The 15,664-nt window shown below is 37.7% G+C and overlaps 4 protein-coding genes and 1 non-coding gene across 10 annotated transcripts; 2 read left to right on the plus strand and 3 right to left on the minus strand.

Annotated features, from left to right (window-relative positions):
* Positions 1-173: 173 nt before the first annotated feature.
* On the minus strand, positions 174-1,953 carry LOC110847819. The gene is made up of 4 exons (XM_022094827.2): positions 1,592-1,953; positions 1,133-1,521; positions 788-1,066; positions 174-717 (listed from the first exon to the last, which is right to left on the minus strand). The coding sequence occupies exons 1-4, from the start codon at positions 1,845-1,847 to the stop codon at positions 550-552; spliced, it is 1,092 nt and encodes a 363-aa protein (XP_021950519.1). The 5' UTR covers positions 1,848-1,953; the 3' UTR covers positions 174-549.
* Positions 1,954-2,096: 143 nt separating this feature from the next.
* On the plus strand, positions 2,097-2,177 carry Trnas-cga. The gene has a single exon. It is a non-coding gene; the product is annotated as a tRNA-Ser (tRNA).
* Positions 2,178-2,282: 105 nt separating this feature from the next.
* On the minus strand, positions 2,283-7,685 carry LOC110845964 (serrate RNA effector molecule homolog). 3 transcript variants are annotated; one of them, XM_022092528.2, is made up of 12 exons: positions 7,374-7,685; positions 7,070-7,273; positions 6,774-6,947; positions 5,704-5,770; positions 5,316-5,581; positions 4,606-5,189; positions 4,041-4,416; positions 3,747-3,903; positions 3,399-3,677; positions 3,142-3,293; positions 2,909-3,058; positions 2,283-2,861 (listed from the first exon to the last, which is right to left on the minus strand). In XM_022092528.2, exons 1-12 carry the CDS (start codon positions 7,526-7,528, stop codon positions 2,855-2,857), a joined length of 2,571 nt encoding a protein of 856 aa, XP_021948220.1. In that variant the 5' UTR covers positions 7,529-7,685; the 3' UTR covers positions 2,283-2,854. The 3 variants fall into 3 exon arrangements, with proteins under 3 accessions (XP_021948220.1, XP_021948219.1, XP_021948221.1); XM_022092527.2 differs by having other exon boundaries at positions 2,283-2,844; positions 7,374-7,680; XM_022092529.2 differs by lacking the exons at positions 6,774-6,947; positions 7,070-7,273; positions 7,374-7,685 and adding an exon at positions 6,362-6,514 and having other exon boundaries at positions 2,283-2,844.
* A 219-nt stretch (positions 7,686-7,904) lies between these two features.
* Positions 7,905-12,494, plus strand: LOC110845769 (adenylyl cyclase-associated protein 1). 4 transcript variants are annotated; one of them, XM_022092267.2, is made up of 11 exons: positions 7,905-8,154; positions 8,754-9,028; positions 9,720-9,902; positions 9,987-10,116; positions 10,184-10,379; positions 10,455-10,540; positions 10,612-11,203; positions 11,393-11,422; positions 11,508-11,600; positions 11,802-11,852; positions 11,929-12,494. In XM_022092267.2, the coding sequence occupies exons 2-11, from the start codon at positions 8,965-8,967 to the stop codon at positions 12,013-12,015; spliced, it is 1,512 nt and encodes a 503-aa protein (XP_021947959.1). In that variant the 5' UTR covers positions 7,905-8,154; positions 8,754-8,964; the 3' UTR covers positions 12,016-12,494. The 4 variants fall into 4 exon arrangements, with proteins under 4 accessions (XP_021947959.1, XP_021947960.1, XP_021947961.1 ...); XM_022092268.2 differs by having other exon boundaries at positions 9,792-9,902; XM_022092269.2 differs by lacking the exon at positions 8,754-9,028 and having other exon boundaries at positions 7,907-8,154.
* Position 12,495: 1 nt separating this feature from the next.
* Positions 12,496-15,199, minus strand: LOC110845770 (proteasomal ubiquitin receptor ADRM1). Its single transcript, XM_022092272.2, has 10 exons — positions 14,860-15,199; positions 14,664-14,773; positions 14,563-14,591; positions 14,035-14,086; positions 13,737-13,959; positions 13,372-13,665; positions 12,996-13,271; positions 12,900-12,934; positions 12,790-12,834; positions 12,496-12,692 (listed from the first exon to the last, which is right to left on the minus strand). The coding sequence occupies exons 1-10, from the start codon at positions 14,951-14,953 to the stop codon at positions 12,666-12,668; spliced, it is 1,185 nt and encodes a 394-aa protein (XP_021947964.1). The 5' UTR covers positions 14,954-15,199; the 3' UTR covers positions 12,496-12,665.
* Positions 15,200-15,664: the final 465 nt, after the last annotated feature.

The following is a 15,664-nucleotide window of genomic DNA, read 5'->3' on the forward strand; positions in this document are numbered from 1 at the left end:
TGGGCAAATAGTATGTTGATAATTGTCCATAATAATAATTTTTAAATGTTATTGGAAGGGTACACGTAAAAAATTTAGATTCCCTTTAAAATAAAAAATGAGTAAAGTAAAAGCTGTCAAAAGCCCTGCTGTTGAAAGGCGTAAAAAATTACGCGGAGTTTTAGACACGCGTGTCTAGCCTATCCGGTCCAACAAATTCATTTATTAATATAATAGTTTAACATGACATAGTTTAACAAGTGCTCTTAAATCCAATTAATAATAAGTTTCTCGTAAACCTTCTTCTGAACACCCTCTTTTTTCATCTTGTCGGTATCTAAAACCTGTCGCTTCTTCTCCCCAGCCCCTACAGTCTTATATATCGGCACCATAAAATCCACCTCTGTCGGAACAGTTTTGAGCTTATCTTTCTTTACAACAATATCTTTACCCGTTATCATGACAAAAAAATCTTTAAAAATATCTTCATCCCAGCCATGATCGAAATGGGTGAACTTTTCAGCTAAATTGTAAACATCGTGACCACCGACTGTCTTCATTCCCAACATGTTAGCGACGAGAACCCCCTTGTGGCCTAACGTTGTTTAACGCTAAAATTTTGTTCACGTCATCCAAGTTTCCAGACTTTGTACACATGTCACAATTTATGAGTTTGATCTGCTCTGCTGGTTTTGTAGCGACAGAGTTGTGAAATGACACCATGAGAGACATTAGAATCTGGGGGGGGAACAAAATGTTATATTTATTTAATAATTGAATTGAGGAATTTTTCAGAAATATCACATACCTCTAAAGTTTGAAACTTCGTCGTGCTTTCCATGGTGAGATTTTCCCAACGTTTCTCTATTACAAACCACGCATTAGGAAATTTGTCGAGGTATTGGCCGAATGCCCGACCATCGTAATGCGCTCCTCGTAGACATAAATTTAATCCGAGATCAGTGAACCTTTCCTTCCTCAATTCCGGCTGAACGAAGGCCATGTTCACCTTGTCCAAATTGGCCACGTCCCTAATCATCAAAATCTCCCTTTTCACTGTGTTGTGCTTGTAGCAATGTCCTTCCAACTATAAATATTATAATTTTATAATTAGAGATGATTCCAACAAAACAATGACAAAATAATGACATACATGAGTCCTCTCAGGACAATTTTCCACCCTGCATTTGGATCCGACAGAGGTATTCCACACAAGTTTCTCTCCCCCCTTCTTGACTTTATAAAACAATCTCCCCCCAACATACTTCACTCCCACTGGTTGATTGTCGTGAAGAAACGTTACACCGGGTGGAGACGCCGCTTTCCATGGGTCACTCTTCTCAAACTTTTTGAAATGTTTATTCCACAATTCCATGAGATCCTTGTACTCGGCAGTTGACTCGACAGTATCGAAGGTGAACTCAATCAAGGGATATTTCTCCTGGAGGTGGTTAAAAATTGTCATTCGTACTGTGAAGAGGGGAGATTGGGTGTGTCGGCTCGGTGTGGGCAAAATAGCGGATGAGGAGGGGGTGGGTGGACCTACAATTACTTGTATATATTAATTTGAGGAATTGCATACTCAGAAGAGGATGAGGAAAACAACCATTACCCTCGCTAAACAAATTCTCAAACTCTTCCTGCGAGTTGAGAAATCCAACCTCATCGTCATCACTCAAAATGACCCTGCTTCTCCAATCAACCGAAGTTTCCCGTTGTGGTGGGGTGACCTTGATGGAAGGTTTTGCTTTCTTCACGGGGGGTTGTTCTGCTGGCGAGGGAGGAGGAGAGTCAACGGTGCTGCTGGCACAGGCAGTAGTACTTGAGGTCGAGGGGGTGGAGCTTAGCCGAATCACGAATTTATCCATAATTAAAACTGACTACTATGAAACTAACTAAGTTTATATTTTTATGTGGAGAGATAAAATAAGAAACTCCAACAATGTGATTGAGGATGAAAATGTGGAGTTTGTATGAAGTGGGAAAACAGTGAAAGCGGGGTGACTTGACAGTAATAATGATTTATTTTAATCAGTCTGAAAAACGCCATGCAACGTACGCCAAAAGCACCGACACCTACCAAAGAACCAAAAGAGGAACTAGAACGTCACACACCCGCACTGATGTCCGAGTGGTTAAGGAGTTGGACTCGAAATCCAATGGGTTTTCCCGCACAGGTTCGAATCCTGTTCAGTGCGACTTTTTTGCTCATTTTTCATGCCTCTCCACAATTTTAGACCTTTCAACGCCCGGAATAAAACATGCTCATATCCTTTTGAGCAATGTATGAAAACAACATCATATCATCTACTAGATAAAGCACTATTTATTTCATTAAACCCTAGATAATAATAATAACAACGATAAACATCAACTACAGATTTATTTAGTATGATTTTATACATTATGCTTAGCTTAACTCTTAAACAACTTTATGGGTGTACGTCATACGTCACAATTGCAACGACATAACTGTCCGATAAATAAGATTTTTTAGTTGTATTTCAAATATTTCAAGTTGTTGAAGCTAGTAAAGTGAAAATAAAATGTAAAATACTTTTTTCACGAGAAGGGGACGATCCAAAAAGAAACGACTCAATGGTAAGTTTACCCGGCCGAAACCAAAAAGAGAACTATTATAAATAGAAAACAATTTTGATACAGAAAATTTAAGACAACAATTAATTATATTTTCACGACTTATTTCTAATTTACAGTTTAACAAGTAAACAGACTTGAGTGTTAGCTCTAGTCGTATTAGTTATTAGCTACTACACTAAATTGAATAATTAAAAATCGTCCGGTTCTGCCGGTGCATCTAAGTCCCGATAGCTCACGATTCCACGATTTCCTGGGTCTCGTCCACTATACATTATTACATACTTTAGGCCCCAAAAAATTAAGTGTTCCATTCTATACTAGTGCTTACCCCATACGAAATGGTCGTCCTCCACGAGGTGGTCCATAATCACGGAATTGAGGTCCGCCACCTCCTCCGTAAGGGCGTGGCCCACCATAACCACCTCCGCCATAATTTCCTTGACCTCCCATCATCCCATAACCACCGCCGCTTCCATACCTAATAAAACATGAATAAATTATTAACTTTAACTAGACACTAATTTGTTAACTAATCTTAAGAGAACAAGGTATTTAACTTACGAGCTGCCATATTGTGGGCCGGGAGGGTAATCCCGTTCCGGCATCGGCTCTCGTCGAGGAGGAGGAGGTCGTTCTTGTAGAGCCTGCCTAGCGGCTGCTTCGGGTGACTGTGGTCGCTTTGGATCACGTAAATAATTGTTGAAAAATATTACCTATGTAAATTCATTTCGTTATCACAAGAAATTAGCCAGTTGAAATGCATGTTTTTGTAATATTAGCCCGCAGCCAATAAACATATATATGTTACTATAACTTGCCTCCTTCTTTACTTCTTCTAGTTTGTCTCCGTGCTTATTTAAGATATGCTTTCGCACAAATTCGGGACCTTTAAATTTTTTGCCAGACAATGGACATAACCATTTCTCTTTGCCTAACTCTTGAGTGTTTGCAGTTATAAACTTTTCAGTTTCAGTTTCATCTTCCTTTGTCCCAAGCAGTTTGCACTCTTCGTCTGTCAACAGAACTATGGGCTGAACAAAGGTCGAAATCTTCTGCTCAAAGTTTCGGTTATACTCTTGAAGTTCTCCAGTATTAACCTGAAAATAAACAAATAGTGGTATATACAGTTTGTTTGAATCGTGTACGTGTGTGGATGTATGCAATACCTTTGCAGTTGGAGGCATTCCGCGAGCATGAATTATTCCAAGACGATTTGGCATCTCATCTTCGTAAGGATACTCTGAATGGTTATAGTAATCCAAGCTGTGGACGAATCGCAAATAAAACAGCAAGCGATCCAAAACACCGATTAGCTCCTCATCCCTGAAATACATCAATATAATCAATTAATTAATTACACACATATATAACTTTGTTAAAGTAAGCCAGTTTAGAATTTGATTTAATACATACATGTATTATGAATTAAAATTACAAATAAATAACAATGGTTAAAGTACCGCTCAATAGTGTTCAATCTATCATCTTTTCCTTCTCCGTCCAATTCCCCGTCACTGCTGGAACCCAAACCCAAAAGTTCCTCTTCTTCAGCTGAAGCTTCTTCAATCAAGTAGTCCGTAATATTTTTTAGCACTGGGTTAGTTGAGTAAACCCCGTAGATTTCCTTGTCATTTGCTTGCCGATCTTCGTCCCACAAGTTCCATTTGCTGTCGAGATGCTGTATAACTTTAGCCGCTAGGCGAATATCATTCCTCACGATCATCTTATGAGGAGTAATTCCGTTTACTGTACGAACACGCCGGCTCAGATCCCTGTTGACGATGGGACCAAGTTCTGTGTCTCGGAGGCGCATGTTGTTCAAATTCCAACAGATTTCTAAAACATAAAATGATAAAAGCATGCATAAGTCGTTTAGCCTTTTTTAAATGTAAAATGTAAATTATACATGCTCTGCGAATACAATTTAAACTCCAACCAATGAATAAACGAATAAAGTATAAGAGTAATTAGTATGTGATGGATAATTAAGTATACAGGAATTTTTAAAAGTAGGTATTTACCAACCTTTAATGTTGACGTTTCGTTTGAACGTAACCCAAGCACGTCGAAAGAATTTCTTGTCGGGCTGGGGATCAGCAATAGCTACTCGCATAAATCCAGGGTACTTTTTACACATTGCTTCTACCTCCAGCTTTGTAACCAAAGGGGATAGATTGCGCAAGAAAATTGATGCTGTGCGATGTAACTGAGGAAGTTCGTCCTCCTCTTTCTTTTTCATTTCTCCAGGAATAGGAAGGAGTCCCTGTTTTGCATTTTTCTTCTCCACAACAACATCTCCATTGCTGTCTTTCCCTTTGTTCTCGCCCCCATCCTGATCATTCTCGATTTCGGACCCACCAGATACAATTTCCGAGCCACCACTTTGAAGACGTTCCTTGGTTCGTTTTTTTGGAGGTCGATTTTCATCGTCAGAACCTGCTTCTTCCCCATTGGAGCCTACTTTATCTTCATCCTCATCTTTTGCTGCTAGATTGCTTGCATCATCTTCCACTTCAGGTTTCGATGTAGACCGCTTCCGTTTCTTAGTCTCGCCTTCCTCGTCGCTATTTTTATCGGCTGTTTCATTTTCGCTCATGGACGCTTCTCCACTACAATACAGTAAGGGACTTAAAATAGTAAATTTGTATAACATGGAGCTTAATACGCATAAGTAAATGGGTGTTAGTTGTCAGTCAGCGTCGTGGTACGTACGTACGAACAAAATGTAAACTTACTCGGAATCATCTTTATTATTTCCATTTTCCTTTGCCTTTTTTTCAACCGGAGGAATTACAGCTTCTTCCTCTTGTTTAACAGTTGAAATTCGCCTTGGTCTAGGTTCATCCGAGAGTAACTTTGCAGCATCTTCATCAGTTCCATCCTCCATACGAATAACAAACCAATCCATCAGTTTAATTAGCTTTTCAGAATTGGTAGAATCCAGCGAGGCACCTTCAAACCGTCCGCTTTCCAAGAATTCCATGAAAAGATTTGTTCGTTTCTGTGAATATAGATAAACCATATTAGTACTATTAGTTGATGGTCTTCACTGAAGACTCTTCAGTGTCAGGTTTCACTCTATCATCAAAGTTTATGCAAATATCTGATAGTATAAGAACTAACCTTCAAATTTTGATATTGTTCTTCCTTGCGTTTTGTGCTGTCCTCTGGATGGTACTTTAACTTGAACCTTGAAATTAAATTAAAAGCGAGACCAGAGTATTAGATATTGAAATCAACCAAACTTTAGTTGCACACAACAAGCTCTAATCATTCATTAGTGACATTGTGACATAGTGTAGTAAAATCGAGTTCCACTACTTGTATTACATTATATGTATTTGGTAGTAGAAAATGTGCTGTATATGAATCACGCATCATCAAAAATTATTATTATTATTACAATTATTAAATATTATTATTCTACATTAGCATTGCATATAATTCATTTCATTCTAGAGTCGCACTAGTAGTTCATCAATTTATCTTGAATTTGTGTTATTCAGCTTCGTTTAACTTTTGTAACCGTAAATACAATTTAATGTCAATGTAATGGAGCGATACATTCGAGTTGTATTATATTATTTTTCACTGTCCGAGAAGATGTCCACATTAGACTTCAAACAATGGATATTCAGAATAATTCAGACCGCACACATTGCAACAAACAAATACCATTTTCATCGGGGAAAGTATGGGGAGAAAAGCTTGATGAAATCGTTTTTTAGAGAAATAAAGTTGATTGATTGATTGTGATAAGCTATACAGATTAGTTTCTTACCTCGCTGTGTGATACATAAAGTCAGTGGGTGGGTTCAACAAAATGTCTGGGGCTTATAGTCCTTGCAATTTTAGTTTTTTATGATTATAATTTTGTGAAATATCACTTTAGTTGGATTAGATTCCTCATTTCGATATTAATCGCACAATTAAATTTTGATGGTTTTAATATGTTCTGATTTGCACAGATGTATATAATATATATTAATAATATTTTCTCCCACTTTAGCAAATAATTATATTTTCTGTTGTCTTCCCCGTTGATGCTGTTGTTGAAAACAGTTATTTAGAGACCATATTAAGAATTATGAGACCAATCATTAAACAATGAGAGCTATCATAGTCCACAGACTGGGCAATTCATAAATTGATATTGTCAGTTTTAGAGCCAAAAATGTAGTCAAATTCCTTACCATTCCTCTTCTCGGTGAGCAACGAAAAACTCGTTCAATTGCTGTCGTTTGAATTCTGCCTTGTAATCGTTGTATTTAGCCAAAGCGTCCTGGTCAGAAATGGAGTCATCCTGATTGGATAACCATGCCTTGAATGATAACGGTTGCGGATGACCATCACCCCCACCACCATCCCTGTAGTAGAATAAGCGCAACGTATAATTTATTTATCAATTGTATACAAAAATCTAGAAATAAACTTGGATATTGCTAATCTGTCTATAATCTGTATATTGCTTTCTATCAATTCTATCTACCTGTGTGAATGGGACGACGGTTGATAATGCTGCGGCGGATGGGCATCATAATTTGAGTAGCCTGAGGAATAGGCAGAATCTTGGCTGTATCGGTCCCAATCGCCACGAGGTCGTTTACTTGGAGGACTGAATTCATGTGGTTGAACCCGATGACCTAGTCGATAGTCCATTGGTCGTGGCGGGCCTCTACCTCGCCCCCAGTCCCTTGAAAACCAGACAAAGTTTGATAATGTTAAGACTTTATTTACTAATAATAAATTATTACGTACGTACAACATACGTAATATGCATAGATAATTTTTACCTGTCATTTCCCCAATCGTCCCTTCTTCCTCCTCTCATGTCGTCTTGTTGTGGTGGTCGCCTTCCACCCTCTGGCCCTCCGCGATATCCGTCGTTTCTTTCTCCACGAAATTTATCTCGTCGTTTACGATCGTAATCGTCATCAGAGTCACCCATATCCAACAAAACGGGATTAAATAATTATTGCGACGACGACAAATCAATAATTCGAGAGAGAAGCTGGATAAAAACTCCCGTCGTCTCTTCCTCAATCAAAAGAAGCAAAGGAGGGAGGACTCGCTCCACACTCTCGTCGGCGTTTTTTTTTTGTAGCTGCCGGTGGTGGTGGTGAAATGAGCTCAAAAAGAGTGGTCAGAATGCGGGTTCGTATGGCTGTGAAATCGTGATGGATTTGGGAAAGTGGCTGCAGCCAAAAAACTTGTAGACGAATGCGAAGCTGAGAAAGTTGATGCTATGCGTGTGTGATGTGTTAGTGGTGGAAATGGCTATTGGCTGCTGTTCAATGCAATGACCGAGGGTGACTCATCCACCAACATAACATCATCAGATCATCACCACTTCACTTTGAGTAAAAGTCAAAATACTTGATAAAAAAGCTCCATTCTTCTTCTCATTTCGGAAATTACTACGATTGGCTAATCGGATTATAAGACAAGTTGTTTTAATAGGATAAATTGGATCACATACACGGTGCACCCAGCTAGCCAGACAGGAACAGCAAAATAAAAAAGTCTTCCACGTAGACGAAACGGGAGGAAGGAAGGAAGCAGCAGGAAAAAAAGGTTAGCAATTTAGCCGGTTTTATGAAACAGCTTCAAAATTTCGAAATATTGGGTGGGGCGATTTTATCTACTTGTATTATTCCTTTGTGCTATTCTACTTCATATTATTAAACAAGTGCGACGGTTCATATTTCAAGCAGCAAAATTAAGTGTTCAATTTATGTTTCAAAAATTCGCTCGAAGGATATGTAAGCAATTGGGGTAGTTTCTGTTCATTTTTAGCCCGAACCAGGGCTTATGTAATCGTTGCCTGTGTTTCATGCTTTATTTGTTTGAATTACAAGTTTCACCAACAAAAAATACTGCTGCTTCTCATTACTATTCATATGAATGTTATTTCTCATATTCTGCTGATGGATTTGGTTTGTATAGTTTTTTTGTGCTATTAACATTGACAAATGCTTATTAAATATCATATTTTATGCGTAGACTTTTGCTTTTATTTGCATGTTTTTAACACTTTTGGTTGGGACCATGCAAAATTATTTTTTTTTTTACTATTCATTGCCTTGTTTGTGGTGCACTAAGGAAGAATGTAATAGTTTGCTGTGAAAAGTAAACTAATGACTCAACTGGTGTTTTCTGTGTGTTGTTTGTAGTTTTCTAATAGATTTCCTGTAATGGTCCGGCCTTTCTGTATTTCTCTCAAACCTTAACTCGCTGCTGCTGCCGCCCCCCACTCCTCACTTACGCATCTCTCCGTCTCCACCCACCACGCGACCACCACCGGAGTCAGTCTGCAAATCAACCATCTTCATCGAGCTTATATATACTTACTTCTTGTACTTAATTTGAAAATATAACTTGACGATGGCAAGCAATGAACCCAAATCCACTCCGGAGTATGGAAAACTCAAAAATTTTTGGGAAGCAAGTATGTATATTACATCATATATATTCAATCTAAATACCAACACATTTAATGAGCAAAGGCACCAAAGCTGAGAAAAAATAATTATTCATTATGCATCATTATTTTAATAGCCATAATGTCAAATGTGGTTATACATACATATAAAAGCAATGAGAGCATTGAGCAATGATGAATGACTACTTTTGAATAATCAAAGTGACGCATTCGTAATGTCCACAACTTCCGGCCTGGCTAATGCAGATAATGACGTTGAATCTATGAATGTATCTATATCTAACTTTAAAAGTGTGTCCAATCATATTAACACTAATACATATGCCATTCACGTTTGGGTGTAATTTATAAAACTAGAAACATCATTTTCTAGCTCGTTTTTGTGTGGGGGATCATCTAACTTGACTAGGTTAAGGTTAAAGTGCTATAGTTTTTTATTAGTTTTGGCAACCCACTTGCACATTATGTTTTTTTCAGCTTGTCAGTAAACATTAATCTTTGCACACATTCTATCTACTAGAGACGTTTGTATCCTATTACTATTGCCAAGTTTTTAAAGAACGGGTGGGTGGAAGAAGCTGCTCGAATTGGAGTATGCATGTTGTGGAATAGCGTAAACTTTTAGAGTTGATAATTATAGAATTCTACATATAGGATTTATTTGATTGAAATGTATACCCATTTGATTATTTTGTAGGAACTGATAACACTATAAGCACTTCTCAGAACAGTACAGCTGTAAAATTAATCAAATCATCTCCTCCTCCAGCCTCCTACAACAACGGATCGTCGACAAATAATTCTGTCACAAAGAAACCTGAAACCAACGGGAACGGTTTTCATCATAATCCAACGACAACAATCGACATGGCAAACCAGGGTATGATGTTATAAACATTTGGCTACAACTTTTAATTTATTTTTAACAATAATAAATGATTCATTATGTTTCCTAATACTATAGATTTGACTCCGAGTGTTATTGAATTCGACCAAGATGTTCTTGACGGCTGTCTCTCAGAGTATCTGAAAGTAGCTCAAGGGCTTGGTGGTGAAATCGCGGAACATGCTGCCCTTGTCCAAAAAGCCTTCATGTAATGCTCATTCAAAATTCTGTAAACAAAAGGTTTAGCTTCTTATTTGACTTAAATTATTCGACAGGGCTCAGCGAGATTTCTTAGTCACGGCTACCCGTTTTGCGAAACCTGGAGACGCCCAATTCCAACAATTGCTTGGACCGACTGCTAATGCAATTACAGAAATTCAAAAATTTCGTGAATCGCGGAGATCAAGTCCTGTATTCAATCATTTGTCCGGAATTTCTGAAAGTATTCCTGCATTGGCTTGGGTTACAATTGTAAAGTTCTATTTTAATGTTAACTTCATGTTGTATTGGTAGTTTATTTAATTCTTTGCGTACTATTTTTATTAGGCTCCAACTCCTGGTCCTCATATCAAAGAAATGAATGACGCTGGACAATTTTATACAAATCGTGTACTCAAAGACTTTAAAGAAAAGTAAGTGTTATCCAATCAAGAGTCATTTTAGTGAATGACGTAAAGTTGACATTAATTCTCCTGTAATTCAGGCCAGGACATGCTGAATGGGCGAAATCGTGGATTGGAACATTAGTTGCATTGCAGGCTTACGTCAAGAAAAATCACACAACTGGACTTGTATGGGGAAAGCAAGCAATGGCTGGAGGTCCTACAGGTGGTCCACAGCCACCCCCACCACCTCCTGCATTCGAAATGCCGGATTTGTCATCAATGACAGTTTCAGATGAGCGGGCTAATTTGTTTGCCGAATTAAACAAGGGTGAAGATGTCACCAAAGGACTGAAGAAAGTATCTGCAGAAATGCAGACTCATAAAAATCCAAGTCTTCGTGCAAGTGCAGTTGTACCTGCTACTGGATCATCATCTGTCAACGGGTCATCCGGACCTAAAGCTCCCGTCTCGAAACCTCCAAAATTCGCCTTGGAAGGCAAGAAGTGGGTTGTGGAATACCAAGTGGGAAAACGAGACCTCAAAATCGAAGATGTTGAAATGAATCAAGTCATTTATCTATTTGCTTGCAAAGACTCGACCATCACAGTTAAAGGGAAATTGAACTCAATCGTCGTCGACTCTTGCGTAAAGTCGGCCATCGTGTTTGATTCACTTGTTGCCTCTGTGGAGGTTAGTCTGAGATTTTTGTAACAGACTGCCACCGTAATTGAAGAATAATTATCATTCCTGGAGTCACTTGTTTACTACTCAACTCAATTTGATAATTTTGTTTACAATTCTGCAAATTTCAGTGGCAGTTATATCAGAACTTGTTTAATGAACTAATAATCTTATGTTTCTATTCTATCATATATACAGTTTGTCAACTGTAGAGATTGTCAAATGCAGGTTAATACAATAATATTTATTCTCTCATCAGAGTTAAACTCTCATGTATTCACTTAGTATTCTACTGACGATGTATTCTAACTAGGTCATGGGAGCTGTACCAACAATAACAATTGACAAAGTGGATGGTCTTCAAATGTTTCTGAGCAAGGAGTCGATGCACGTGGAAATTGTGTCGGTAAGTGTTAAATGCTGTGCAAAAATTATAATTTTTTTGATTTGATATTTTTTCGTCGTATCATACAATTCTAACTGTTATTTATTTAATTAAAATTTTCTCACGGTCCAGCATGATCCTGTATAATACTGACACGATAAAAGAATTAAAGTAGGAATCAAGTTGATCGTGATTTTATAGATTTTTTTTCTAATTTCATAGGCCAAATCATCCGCTCTGAACGTAATGGTTCCAAAACAAGATGGAGATTTTGTAAGTTGGCATTGCATTACTAAAAATGGGGTCATATTTATCCAAGGATAATATTTGTATTTCTAATCATTTTCAGGCCGAATACCCTGTTCCTGAACAATTCAAGACAACTGTGCATGCCAAGGGGCTGACTACAGTGCCGACTGAGATGGTGGGAGTGTAAAATAATTAAATTTCACATTTACGTACACTGTTTTTTCAATTGCCAAAATGTAATTAAGTATACTCAAGTCTGGATTACTTACTGCATGCTCTAGATTTAATTTTTAATCGAAATTTGAGATTGATTGGAAAGACATGACCACAAACATTTTAATATAACCAAGAAGTTATTATTAGATCAGGCTTCTAATAATTTATGTATAAATGCTTGTTTTCTTGCCTGGTCCCCCGGTGCGTACTTTTACATACTACTTTTGTCGTACATATACAGTGTATTTTATTCACGTTTAGCTTTATTCACCAAACAATAGGTAGATAATTACTCACTAAAAAAACAGCATTATTAGTTTAATAATTTCTTGTAGAAACATGTATAACTTATTGTCCAGTGTTGTTGCATATTGTATCAAACTAATAAAACTGGCTATTTTGCCGTGTCCAGTATGTGACCAAATAAATAAATAACGCAAAACTGTGGAACTAAATGCAAATATTTGTGATATTTAATTTTCCAAATTGTAGCAAATTGCATAATTTTTACAAAGGGAGAGGATATTATTAAGCATTAAGGGGTGTGAAGTGATTCAAAACTAATTAATAATTGATACGTGGAAGGTGAACGTGACGATTCCTTACACTGGACAGATGTCATCAGTCTACATTCATGTCTTCAGGTTTCTGCAAAAAATATATACAAATTTTGTGCATGAATAATAATTCGTCTTGGCTGTATACAATAATACTACTATATGTAATGCAAGTGTAATGAACGCACTTCAACAGGAGGTTCTTGGGTTTTATTATCCGCTTCTTTTTGAATCTGGAAAATAATTTTTAAAAATTAGCACGAGCTTTCAAGAAAATAATAATTAATTTGTTTTTTACCGCGGTTAGAAAGGCTTCAAGGTTTCCAGATTGAGCTAAATGAATGAAGTGGAAATGTAATGTTTTGTAACTTAGTTATTTTTTAGTACTACTTACCAGCTTGAATTGCATCTTTCCCAAACTGGAACTGCTCCACCAAGGGTCCTAATTGACCGGAGGGAAAGGCTGAACAAAACGAGCTCAAAGCATGTTGGAACGCTGGACTGATAAGCGTATCCACGACATTTTTAGAATCGGACTCTTGGTCTTTGGCAGAATCAACAACCTCGGAGAATCCAAACTTTGGAAGCAACGGGGTTAATTTTTGGACAGTTGTTGGACATGAGGTTATCCGTTTCACAAAGTCACTGCTCACGCCAGCTGCAAGATCAACTGCAACAAAATTTATCACTCGTTTTAACATTACATGTGTATCACCATTTACTTATATGACTTGGCTCGATTAATGATAGTAATATAAATATCTACATACCTGAAGCAGGCAATTGCTGCATGCCACTAAGAATCTTTTGCAGTTGATGAAGCTGAACTGGGGGTTTGGAAGAACTAGATGCTCCTGATTTTGAGGACGCAGATGAGGTGTCCTCTTTTTTGCTGCTTGTGGTCGTGGATGGTGCAGTGGGTGCAGTTGAGTTGCTTGTAACAGTGGAACCAGCACTACCCCCACCGCTAGACCGACTTTCTCCACCGGGAGCAGAAGATCCTCCCAATTGTCCCAACCCCATTTGCGAAAGCAGACTTGACGCTCCTTCCAAATCATTCATACCTGCAAAAATTTCAAAGAGATTAGATTTGACTGCAAGTAGATTAGCACAACTAAACAAAGCGATATACTACCCCCCAGAAGTTGCATGAGCTGACTTTGCGACATGCTTTGTAGCAAAGTGTGCATCTCTTGTTCAGATGTCGTTGCCGATGAACTATTTGTCCCTCCAGCACGGCTACTACCTGATCCACCAGGATTGTTAATGGCGTCATTTACTTTCCAAACAAGGTCCGTATCGACGTCAACCTTAGGCTCTTGCATCCAGTAGAAAAGTTTCCTTGAAGAATTCTTAAACTAGAATTTTAAAAAATGGTGAAACAAATATTTACAATGTAAAAAAATGTATTCTTAATTCGCATTCGACCATACCTTGAGGAGAAATACTCTTGAATCTTCCTTGCATTGAGTCACTTTGGAGAAGCTGTCAACAGAGAAGTCATGATAAGTCTTCGAGCTACAGAGTAGCATTTCTTCATTCAACAAACATAAATGGGATCACTAAACTATCGAAATATCATGGTCTGAACTCTGAATTGAATCTCCCCTCTAAATCAAAATGAGTTTCAGTGATAATTCTAAGGATTTTCCTAGTGGGTCATAACTTCATTTACTACACCCGAAAAACAACACTTGGTTCCCAAGCCAAGTCCATTAAGAATAAGCGAGAAGAAGGTAACGAAATAAAATTAGGCATCTCCCTCTTAAAAAACTCGAGCCTTCCTCTAAGTTGTCGTTGTGCTCGGAGAAATGTTAACTAACTCCCTTGTTTTAATCAGTTGAAATAAAATGTGGGATGCTTATGATTCATATACTGCGAAATATGTTAAATAACCCAGGTTTTTCTAATAAATAATTCAATTGTCAATCCCTATAATTTCTCAAATAATTTTTGTTCACCTCGCATCCTCTGGAAAGATGATTAAATCCTAGAAACATACATTAGCATTAATAAATATTAAACGAAAGGAGACCCATTTATAAAAAGACTTTATGCTTACGTCTTCCACGACGCCCGAAGTTCTATCTTTCCAACAAAAATGGGTAAGCCCATCTTCAGATTGATAGACATAGACTTGACCTTTCCTCTTGTCTGGAAACACCATGCTTCCTACATACAGCAAATATAAATTGCAATTACAACTTTAAACCTTTAGTAATACGAAATATATCTTTTATATAAGAAATAAGACTCACCCTTCAAAGTCATTTTCCCTGCTCGAAATTCAACCACATTTTTGGCCTGGTTTGAAGCGCGACTCCTCCCACCGAATAAATTGTTCAACGCCATTTTTCAACCTCTTTGACTTTACACTAGAGTAGACCGCTTGCACTTTTTCCCAGTTATTAATTATCCCTACCCAAAGTTGAAGAAAGCCCAAAAGAACTATTAGCCTAATTCCGTTGCTGTATATGTCTCAAATATAGAATTTTAGGTAACTAGGGGTTGGGGGTGGGTTGTACAAATTCGCAAAATTCGCAAAATTGATAAAGTGAATAAAGCCGTCTGAGAGGAGAATGACACTAGCGAAGAAAACTTGAAAACCTCCGCTCTCGGCTGCGCTCGATGCTAAACCAGTCTCACAACGCCTCCTTTCACCTGCTTTCTCCAAACCCAACTATTAAGAAATTAAGAAACTATGTACTAAATTGACGGAATTGTTTCCGGTCTGATGGGCTCTTATTGTTATCACTTTACGCAACGAGTGCAAAGTTGAAGTTCATTTGCATAGCTTTACCTCTCCTTCTTTTCCCACCTTGAAAATTCCGTACATCAATTGAAAGTTTATTGTTGCAGAACCATTTCTATATATGATTGATTAGTTATTACGCGCATCCATGCAACCTCTCATCAAGCAGTGGTTCTTCCTTAGACATTTTTAGTAGATTTCAAGTAATTGTTTCCTCGTGTTATTTATTATTGGTTGTGAAACAGATAGTCCGGACCGGCTGGACTGCCTGAGAGTGAAAGCACATACTCATTCTGATTTTTGGCTGTGCA

This window comes from Folsomia candida, unplaced genomic scaffold (assembly GCF_002217175.1).
Source record: "Folsomia candida strain VU population unplaced genomic scaffold, ASM221717v1 Fcan01_Sc003, whole genome shotgun sequence".
Lineage (NCBI taxonomy): Eukaryota > Metazoa > Arthropoda > Collembola > Entomobryomorpha > Isotomidae > Folsomia > Folsomia candida.

Coding starts and splice junctions, on each gene's coding strand:
- LOC110847819 (XM_022094827.2), bottom strand. CDS start 1,847: ATGGATAAATTCGTGATTCGGCTAAGCTCCACCCCCTCGACCTCAAGT. Junction 1,522..1,591: donor TGAGAATTTGTTTAGCGAGG/GTAATGGTTGTT, acceptor AAGTAATTGTAG/GTCCACCCACCCCCTCCTCA. Junction 718..787: donor CGAAGTTTCAAACTTTAGAG/GTATGTGATATT, acceptor TTCCCCCCCCAG/ATTCTAATGTCTCTCATGGT.
- LOC110845964 (XM_022092527.2), bottom strand. CDS start 7,528: ATGGGTGACTCTGATGACGATTACGATCGTAAACGACGAGATAAATTT. Junction 7,274..7,373: donor GACGATTGGGGAAATGACAG/GTAAAAATTATC, acceptor CTGGTTTTCAAG/GGACTGGGGGCGAGGTAGAG. Junction 5,771..6,773: donor GCTCACCGAGAAGAGGAATG/GTAAGGAATTTG, acceptor TTTAATTTCAAG/GTTCAAGTTAAAGTACCATC.
- LOC110845769 (XM_022092267.2), top strand. CDS start 8,965: ATGGCAAGCAATGAACCCAAATCCACTCCGGAGTATGGAAAACTCAAA. Junction 10,541..10,611: donor CTCAAAGACTTTAAAGAAAA/GTAAGTGTTATC, acceptor CCTGTAATTCAG/GCCAGGACATGCTGAATGGG. Junction 11,853..11,928: donor CAAAACAAGATGGAGATTTT/GTAAGTTGGCAT, acceptor AATCATTTTCAG/GCCGAATACCCTGTTCCTGA.
- LOC110845770 (XM_022092272.2), bottom strand. CDS start 14,953: ATGGCGTTGAACAATTTATTCGGTGGGAGGAGTCGCGCTTCAAACCAG. Junction 13,272..13,371: donor GCAGCAATTGCCTGCTTCAG/GTATGTAGATAT, acceptor ATTTTGTTGCAG/TTGATCTTGCAGCTGGCGTG. Junction 12,935..12,995: donor GAAAGATGCAATTCAAGCTG/GTAAGTAGTACT, acceptor TCATTCATTTAG/CTCAATCTGGAAACCTTGAA.